Source organism: Elgaria multicarinata, chromosome 3 (genome assembly GCF_023053635.1).
Source record: "Elgaria multicarinata webbii isolate HBS135686 ecotype San Diego chromosome 3, rElgMul1.1.pri, whole genome shotgun sequence".
In the NCBI taxonomy this organism is placed as follows: Eukaryota; Metazoa; Chordata; class Lepidosauria; order Squamata; family Anguidae; genus Elgaria; species Elgaria multicarinata.
In genome coordinates this window covers 150,219,885-150,229,510 of record NC_086173.1, presented here as the reverse complement: position 1 = coordinate 150,229,510, position 9,626 = coordinate 150,219,885, and the positions used below count along the sequence as shown (strand labels likewise).

Below are 9,626 nucleotides of genomic sequence, written 5' to 3'. Positions count from 1 at the left end.
CCCAGTCTCCTTTCCCTCCTCTCCAAGCTTGTGTTTGCAAGCTTGTAGAAGCAGCTGGCATGTTCTCCCTATCCTTGCTGCGAGGTGGCGGGGAGCTTGGACTCCTGGGTCCGAGGTCGGAAAGCTGATTCTGGCTTGATCTAGCAATCCAAAAAAATCCCATGCCCTCCAGAGGCTGTCTAGGGGCTACAGGATTGGCCTCTTAAAATGTTTCTAAGAAGAAATAAGAAAATTGAAAAACATCATGGATTATCAATTTCCACTTTACTTACTGAATATACATTTGGGCACCCTGAAGAAATGAGTGAAATTAAAAGAACAAGAACTGTTGTTGCAAATCAGTGTTTTGATTCTTCTTCCCACCCTTTTTAAAAAAAGTATATATATTTCATATACATGGAACTACTGAAATCAGAGATAAGAAAGACATCCTCCTAAATTCCACCTCCGTCTTGATACATGTTGTTTCCCAAAACCTCCCAACTTATTGGGAGACAATAAAGAGGCCTGCCATGTAACCCACAAAACTTTATTCAGGCAATAAACATCTCTTCCTACCTCGAGAGTCTAATCTCTAGGAACTTTCTTCTAGGCAAAACTATGAAAACTAAGCAAGACAATTGTCCTTTCAGGAATAACGGAAAGCCTTTTCCCAAAATGCTTTAACTTCAAGGAGGCTGGGTCTGAAGAAGCCTTTGGTGAGAAGCTAGCCGGGCCGACCTTCTCTCGCCTTCTTTTAGCTTCACTCATTTGAGTCTGCGGAGGACACTAGGATCAGCTAGCCCTGAAGTGCCCTCCCCCTTGGAAGAACACTGATTTCCCACAGACTGTGCTGTTAACATTTTCAGAGATAAGGTATGGTGCAGGTTCATTCCCAGCTGGTAAAGAGCCCGTGAGAGTCACCTCCCCCAATCCCCGTGTAGGTTGGTATGTTTCTGGCGCTGTCTCTTCTGCTTCAGAATCTGATTCTGATTGATTGCCTGAAACTTCTTCCCCCAGCCTAAGGGGAACAGGCCTAGTCATGACAATACACATCTACAACACTACCGTTTCCATCATGCACCTCTACTGTGGCTTAGGATGCAAGTCAGGGGTGGGGGACATCTTCCAGACCGAGGGCCAAATTCAATTTCAGACAAGTTCTCAGGGGCTACATTCCAGTGATGGACGGGCCTGAAGGCAAAAGGGTGGAAGCCTAAAGCAAAGGAGGTGGAACCAAGAATGGCAACCTATTATAGCTTAAAACTATTACTGCCAGGAACTAAGTCTTAGAAGAGGAATTTCAACTTTTTAGAGCTGTAGTAATGTCAGGAAACCACAAAATCATCAGTGGTTGGAGCAAAGGCGGTGGGTCCAGGGGAAGGGATGGGCCCACTTGGGAAACTGTGGAGGGTTGGATTTGGGCACCAAGAGGGCAGGATTTGACCTCCAGTTTATCTTCTGTGTGGACTCTCTGGTGATTCATAAGGTACGATTTTCGAGCAAAACATTTCCCACACTCCAAGCATTTATAGGGTTTCTCTCCTGTGTGGATTCTCTGGTGTCTTGCAAGAGATGATGGATCGGACAAACACTTCCCACAATCTGAACATTTATAGGGCTTCACTCCTGTGTGGACTCTCTGGTGGTTCATAAGATGCGATTTCCGAGCAAAAAATGTCCCACATTCCAAGCATTTATAGGGTTTCTCTCCTGTGTGAACTCTCCGGTGTTTTGAAAAGGCTGACGGATTAGCAAAACACTGCCCACATACCAAGCATTTATAAGGTTTCTCCCCGGTGTGGACTCTTCGATGGACCATGAGTTTTGGTTTCCAAGCAAAGCATTTCTCACACTCCAAGCATTTATAGGGTTTCTCGCCCGTGTGAGCTCTGTGGTGAACCATGAGTTGGGATTTCAGAGAAAAACATTTCCCACACTCCAAGCATGTATAGGGTTTTTCTCCTGTGTGGACTCTCCGGTGCTTTGAGAAAGCTGATGGATCAGCAAAACCCTTCCCACACTCCAAGCATTCGTACGGTTTCTCTCCTGTGTGGACTCTCTCGTGGGTCACGAGAACTGATTTCTGAGCAAAACATTTCCCACACTCCAAGCATTCATAGGGCTTCTCTCCTGTGTGGACTCTCTGGTGGCTCACGAGACGTGATTTCCGAGAAAAACACTTCTCACAGGCAGCACATTTATACACTTTCTCTTCTGTGTGGATTCTCTCATGGGACACGAGAGCTGATTTCTGAATAAATTGTAACCCACATGACTGCTTTTTTCTACCTTCACCTGCTGGGATAAAGGGAAAACAGAAACAAGATTTACTTTTGAGGATAGGAAAGAAAGAAACCCAGGAAGCAGGTTGAAGGGCAAAATGGAGTAGCAATATTGAAGTGGCAATACTGAACCACTGAGTAAAGGAGCCGCCTCTCATCATGTCCTGCTCTCTCTTTTCATCCCATTAGCCCAAGAGCGGCCTACCTTTTTTCCCACAAGGGCTGCATGGAACTGCTGGTGCTGGGTTGGTGGATAGGTGTCAACAGGCTGGTGTCTACCTCCTCCCCCACAGCCAAATGTAAGATCAGTCACATACAGTCATCGTGAGGCATGAAGCATGGGGTGGGGAAGGGGCAGCTAATCTTCCCATCCACCGTATTTTCCTCTCCACGTAAACCGCACTTCCACCAGCCCACAGGACAGCTGATTTGTGGGAAGGGTCTTCTGCAATAAAGCTGCGATCCTCCTGGTGTACTGGTTGCCTCAGGGGTGGGTTTATGGGGCACGATTTGTAGGAGAATTATGCAGCAGCTGAGGTGGGGCGACAACTTGAGTCTTTCGAGTGAGTTTAACCCCGTCCAACATAGGTTCATAGAATCATAGAATATTAGAGTTGGAAGGGGCCTATAAGGCCATCGAGTTCAACCCCCTGCTCCATGCAAGAATCCACCTTAAAGCATCCCTGACAGATGGCTGTCCAGCTGCCTCTTGAATGTCTCTAGTGTGGGAGAGCCCATGATCTCCCTAGGTAACTTGTTAATCACCATTATTATTATTATTATTATTATTATTATTATTATTATTATTATTATCATCATCATCCTGCCTTTTCCCCAGTACTGGGACACAAGGTGGTCATACTGCACTAACAGTCAGGAAGTTTTTCCTGATGTCCAGCTGGAATCTGGCTTCCTGTAACTTGAGCCCTTTAGTCCGTGTCCTGCACTCTGGGAGGATCGAGAAGAGATCCTGGCCCTCCTCTGTGTGACAACCTTTGAAGTCCTTGAAGAGTGCTATCACGTCTTCCCTCAGCCTTCTCTTCTCCAGGCTAAACATGCCCAGTTGTTCCAGTTTCTCTTCATCGGGCTTGAATCCCTATTCCCTGATCTGCCTTTTGACTAACCAGGAGCACCTCAGTCGTGTCTGGATTAAGCTTCAATTTGTTTCCTGTCATCTAGTCCATTACTGACATCAGACACCAGTTTATGATAAGGAATGCTAACAAATATAGCTTAGAAAGGAGTAACATGAGCAAAAGAAACCCCAAAGCCAAGAGGACCTCAGAGTGGACCAAGAGCAGGTGAGATTGTTCAAGTGGTTCTCCCGGACCCCTCACCTGAGTCACTGCTGTTCTCCATTCCATCCAAGCCCGGAGAATCCGGCACCCACGGCTCTTCCCCACGTTCCAGCTGGGAAATGAGCTCTGGCTTGGCAACCGGAAAGCCTGCCCAGGAAAGAAGAGAAGAGGGCATAGAAGTATGCACTCTGGGGCCTCTAAAGGTCCATCCCAGCTGGGATGGGTTAAATGGACAAACCCGGTTTTTTGGGGGGGGCTGCCAAGGGGAAGTAGTCAGCCATGTGTGGGACACCCCAAGTTTCCCTGCTTGGCACGAATGAGAAACGTGCAGGGAAGTGAGTAACTATAATGTCCCTTCAAAAAACCCCACTTCCTTCTGTGTTTTCCATTTGTGCCAGGGAGGGGGCCCCCCTCAGGGGTTCCCAGACATGGCCCACTAGCTCTCAAAAGGGTTCACCATTCATGACGGGGTGGGTCGGTACCAAAAACTGGGGATCCACTCCCTACATACACACACACACACACACACACACACACACACACACACAGAGGTCTGGATGAAGGATCCTTCTGGCGGCACGAGAAGGATCTTCTACCTAGACGGGGGTGGGGTGATGACTTCTTGGGGGGGAGGGGGTGTGGGACGGGGGGAGTAGATCCCCCAACTGGGAGACCCCCTAGGGTACTTGGGGGTCCCCCGCCCCTCCTTTATAGTTTTTTTTTTAATGTTTCCATTCCAATCTTGTGCAAGACATAAGAAAAACGGAACTGGGAACAAACAAACAAAAAGGGAGCCAATTGTGATTGGAGCCGGGAAGGGGGACTTGATGGCAGACAAGATGGGATGCAGGCTGGAGAGGGAAGGAGCCGGAAGGATAACTATGCAAAGTAGATTATTTGTCCGACTGTCTGTTACAGCACAGTAAGCTCTTGGAAAAATAAACTACTGTGCATAGCTGGCTAGCCACCTTGGCTTAAAAATGATGTGTGAACCCATCCGATTTCAGTAAAGGGAGGGAGTCCAGCCAAATATAGAAAATTAAACTAATTATTTTTTATTAATTGCTCAGTTCTTGGTATGTAAAAAAACCTCTTGGGTTGATAATGTAAAAATAAATAAATCTTGCTATGTAAAAAAACAAAAATGTGATCCATCTGGGGTCATTAATAAAGCTCCACTCACAAGATTACTTTCAGAACTAAGCAGGCACAGTAGGATAGAAAAGGTTTGCTTTTGATCTTGTCGGTCCTCTCACTGGCCGTGCAGGAGGAGGAGGGGACAGGGATGAGGAACAGGGACTTTAGAGATCCTGGCTGTAATCCACAAACAGCTGAACACCTCACTAGGCCAAAGCTGGGCCGCCACCACTTAGGGCCTGATCTGAGGGGGCAAAGGTGCATTTCTTTCCACATCTCTGACCCGCTGTTTAAATACATACTGGAGAGGTTGAAGGGTCTTCATTTATCAGAAAGAGGAGCATGCAGCAGAGAAGCAGTGAACGTTTTCCACCTCTGATGTCTTACCTCCCTCAGCATCAGGACCAGACATGGAGAAATGTACCTGGGCACTCAGGTGTAGGGAGATGTGTGCTTGAGTGCAGGCATGCGTGTGAGTGTGGGGGGGAGGAGGTGAAGAGGGAGGGAGAGAAGCTTCTGTATTTTACTTCTTTAATATTAGTCTTCACAACTTGCCACTTTACACGTGAAAGGGAAAGAAATATGAAAGATGGGCCTCTAAAGTCTAGGTCTTTCCCTGAGCCTAGCCTGCCAGACAAGGAAGTGAGGTACGTATAGCATGGAACTTGCCCTGAGCTGTTGGGTTAGGATGACATCGACAAACAATCAAAGTCATAATTTCAAAAAATGAAGCTACAGATAGGAAAACAGCCAGAGTTCCAGCCATTACCAAAAGAGGAACCAAGTGCCTTACCCAACGAAGCCACGTTCCCATAATTCTCCATCATGACGTCCTTGTAGAAGGCCCTTTGATCTGGATCCAACAGAGCCCCCTGGCCCTCCGTGAAATACACGGCCACATCTTCAAAGGTCACCGACATCTGTGAAAACAGAGAGACCACATCTCCGTCTCCACAACTGATCTTGCCACATCTGCTGGTCTGTTCCTCTCTAGGTCCTTAGCATACAGGTTAATGGTTTTTAGGCAGTAAAATTGCTTCTTGAATGTACCACTTCAGATTTCAGGGGAGTACTTGGATATTAGAATGCTTCTGACATATAGTTGTAATGTTTTTCAGGTGATTATCCCTAACAAGTATATGTGTGTGTGTGTGTGTGTTAGAAATACATTAACGTGTGTGTGCGTGTGTGTGTTAGAAATACATTAATCATTCCAATTATGGAATGATCTCTCCAATGAGGCTCGCCTGGCACCAACACTGTTCTCTTTCTCTTCTCCCAGGCATTTAACAACATATCCTAAGTTTGTTTTTTTTAATAGACCCCAGAACTGTTGTTGTTTAAAATGGAGACTGTTTTATACTGTTGTTTTTATATTTTTTGATGTTTTGAATTTTGTATACTTTTTTAATGTCCACTGTTTTTAACTTCTGTAAACCGCCCAGAGAGCTTCAGCTATGGGGCGGTATATAAATTTAATAAATAAATAAATATTAATGTATCATTGTGAAATGGAATTTATAAGCAGCGACAGTGAAACAGAAGGTGCCTCAACAACCTTAGTAGAAGTGGTCCGACTATCCCAACAGGATTGCTCCCTAAGCGTGTTTTAATTCTTCCCCTCAAATATCTTCGGTCAGATACTTGTGGTTTATTGGGATAAAAATTAACATAGGGTTTTTTTTTTAATCTTCGTTGTTTACTAAATCCAACCCTCATTATCTGCTTGTTTGCCCAATTTATGAAGAACAGCCTTGTTTAGGGAGTTAGATCTGCCAGCAGGCAGATCTGATGGGTATTTGATCAATTTTTTATTGGCGATAGGTCACATCAGGTTTCTGAAAAAGTGGTTTGCTTTGCTTTCAGAGCAGCAATTTTAAGGAGGAAAGTTTGCGATGAGTCGAACTGTCTTGATGAGTAATCCCTTAACATTAGGTTTTACTATAATTTTAAATTGAGATATATTTTACTCTTGCTTTTATGTGTTCTGTTTTACTGTAATGGCTTCTACTACACAAATAAACTAAAATTAAATCCAACCAAAATAAACACGTTAAATTAGATAACTCTCTAGAGGATCAGTAAATTCTCCAATGCAAATCACCCAAATTTGCGTGGGAACATTTTCCAGAAAAGTCTCCCATTCACAGTTTTCCAGAAAACCCACACCAGAAAACCCACAAAGATGCTTCATGATCCCTCTGGCTTCACTCTCCTTTGACCTTCTGTCCTTATTTCCATATTAATCCCTCCCCAACCATTTCCGGAAATCTCCTACCTGGTTTGACTCTATGGAAAACTCTTGCTTGATGCCGGAAGGAGGGGGCAATTTCAGTCCACACTCAGACATCATTCTTCACTCTCTGGGGGCAAAAAAAGGGTGATATTTCAGAAATATATTTTTCCACCTTTCTCATCTTCCAAGGAACCCAAGACAGCTTACATGCTCCCCCTCCTCCTCTCCACTTTATCCTCCCAACCATCATGTGAGGTAGGTTAGGATGAGAGTCAGTGACTGGCCCAAAGTTACTCAGGGATCTTCATGGATGAGTGGGGATTAGAACCCTACTTTAAAGCCCTGAACTACTTGGAACCTCGATACTTGAGGGAGCACCTCCCCCATTATACGCCTGCCCAAGATTTGAAATCAGTTGGAGGAGCCCTCCTCTGTGTCCCACCAGTAAAAGACATCCATTATAGTGGGACGTGGGAGAGGGCTTTCTCTGTTGTGGCACCCTGGTTGTGGAATGCCCTCCCCTTGGAGGCCTGACTGGAGCAGACACTGGCTTCATTTCAGCACCAAGTTAAAACACAGCTTTTTACCAAAGCCTTTGAAGGCTAAATTTGCCTAACGCTGCACATAGTTGACTTCTTTTATTGTTTTAAATTTTTACTGGCATTAGCTTGTTAATGGTTTAATACGTTTTAGCTGTGCAAATAATTTATTGTTTTACACCATTTGAATTTATTTTACCTGTACGCTGCCCTGAGATCCCAATGGTATCAGGTGGGATACAAATATCTTTAATACAATAATAAATCTGGATTTCCCGAGTCCCTGTCCGAAAGTTGAACCATTACACCACATAGGCTCTCATACATAGTTCTTCAACATCATGTTCCACGCACAACAGAGACAATGTTTCTTATCTTCCTCAGCACATGATCAGAGGAAAGGAAGGGACAAGATCCATAAGTGTCTCAATAATTATGCATCTATAAAGCTGCCTTGTGTTGAATCACACAATTAGGCCATCTAGCCCAGAGCTGTTTACTAATGCTGGTGATGGCTCTAAGAGGTCCCAGGCAGAGAGAGGTCCTCTCCAGGCCTAATGCCAAAACTTCTTTCAACTGGAGATGTCTAGAATTGAACCTGACAGACCTCATCCTGTCTTCAGAGCATCTGGTCTAGCCCTGAGCTCCCCTTCCGAACAGAGATGCCAATCAGGATAGAAGGACTGAAGATCCCTTTTTACCATGAATGGTACCATAAAAGGCTAAGCTTCTAAAAACAGACTTCAAAGGCCAAACAGGTTTAGGGACATCAAGGGCTGCTTTCTCCTGTTTCAGTTCAAGGGAGTTTTAGAAGAGGGGGAGGGTAAAATGGTATCCACATCAATATTCATGATTTACACAGGAAGAGGCCTCAAAACCACCACAGAATCACGGCCGAAAGGCATCTGTGTCCACAAATTGCATATAACAAGACACCATCCTGGTCCGCCTGCTCTTACTTGAAGGAGAAGAAAACTATGAAGAGAAAAGGTTACTCTGAGGTTTTATGTGCAGCACCGGTTGTACCAGGATGTGCTGTTTTTTTAGCCGTCCAATGTGAGGAGCTGTTTATTCTTCATGTTAAATGTGAGACTGTGCATTTGGCGCTTTGGACTTTTTGGAAACCTGAACTCTTTCCTCCCTTCCCCCTAGTGTGGGGGAGTTTGGGGGAGGGGGAGGATGTGAAGGTGGGGGAGATTTTTACTTGGGGCAGGATATGGGCCCCTCCCAATTTTCATCCTTTCAAAGCTCTTTGCAAAATGCTCTGGAAATTGTGCGAAAGGGGAGCAAACGGAATTGCTTCTCTTGTTGCTCTGATCACACACCATCTCCTCTTGAGCGCATACCACCCGGCCTACCTACAAGATGGGAGATGCCGATCCCAAGGCAGATTCCCACCCCATCGCTACCGACCCACTCACTCACCCACCCACCCACACCCGCCTTCTATTTCCCATGGAAAGAGATCGCATCGTTTCTCCTCCATCGTCATCGGTTTGTTTCCCTTTCCTTCAATAAAATCTAACATGCTGCCACTTCCATCCCCCTCCCACCACATAGTGAACTTTGCAAAGCTAAGGCAGACTCGAGTTTTATTTCGTGTATTTAATAAATTTGCAGCACTCTTCTCTCACCCCGGTCTCCAAAGATGGGGAAGAAGTATATGCAAAGCACCTCCCACCCACGCAAACACCGCTTTGAGAAGGGGACCTGCACAAGCTTTGTCCTTTTCCCCTACCTCACCGCTTTTCGCACACCGCTGGATTCAGACGTTCCTCCTGCCTGCCTGCCTGCCCGTTCTTTGCTGCGGCCATGCAGTCACGTGTCTTGCTCCTCCTCTGCCACCTTCCGTCCTGGAGGTCAAGCGGTTTATGATTCCCATTCCGAGAGTCCGCGCAACGCCTTTCCCAGAGACGCCCAATCACCCAAAGCGGCGCTCCGCTCTCAGCCAATCAGACGCTCGCAGAACGCATAGAAATGTAACATCCTTCGGACGAACCATCCCATTGTCAGGACTGGCCATTTCCGGTTCCCATTGGAAGCCTTTTCGAAATGCGTCCCCTCTTGGTGCGGACGTGAGAGCTGCCCACAGAATTCAGTGGAGAAGTTCGACAGTTCCGCGCAAGCTGTGATTGGACACTCCCCCCACACC

The 9,626-nt window shown here is 45.8% G+C and overlaps 1 protein-coding gene across 3 annotated transcripts; it reads right to left on the bottom strand.

Moving 5' to 3' along the window:
• Positions 1-552: 552 nt before the first annotated feature.
• On the bottom strand, positions 553-9,323 carry LOC134396024 (zinc finger protein 250-like). Of its 3 annotated transcripts, none has more exons than XM_063122347.1 (5): positions 9,213-9,323; positions 6,978-7,062; positions 5,493-5,619; positions 3,602-3,709; positions 553-2,280 (listed from the first exon to the last, which is right to left on the bottom strand). In XM_063122347.1, the coding sequence occupies exons 2-5, from the start codon at positions 7,050-7,052 to the stop codon at positions 1,283-1,285; spliced, it is 1,308 nt and encodes a 435-aa protein (XP_062978417.1). In that variant the 5' UTR covers positions 7,053-7,062; positions 9,213-9,323; the 3' UTR covers positions 553-1,282. The 3 variants fall into 3 exon arrangements, with proteins under 3 accessions (XP_062978417.1, XP_062978418.1, XP_062978419.1); XM_063122348.1 differs by having other exon boundaries at positions 553-2,277; XM_063122349.1 differs by lacking the exon at positions 3,602-3,709.
• Positions 9,324-9,626: the final 303 nt, after the last annotated feature.

Excerpts from the sequence above, each read along its gene's own strand:
- LOC134396024 (XM_063122347.1), bottom strand. The coding sequence starts at position 7,052 with ATGATGTCTGAGTGTGGACTGAAATTGCCCCCTCCTTCCGGCATCAAG. Across the intron at positions 3,710-5,492 it reads TGGGAACGTGGCTTCGTTGG|GCTTTCCGGTTGCCAAGCCA; the intron begins GTAAGGCACTTG and ends TTTCCTGGGCAG. Across the intron at positions 2,281-3,601 it reads GGAGAACAGCAGTGACTCAG|CAGGTGAAGGTAGAAAAAAG; the intron begins GTGAGGGGTCCG and ends CCTTTATCCCAG.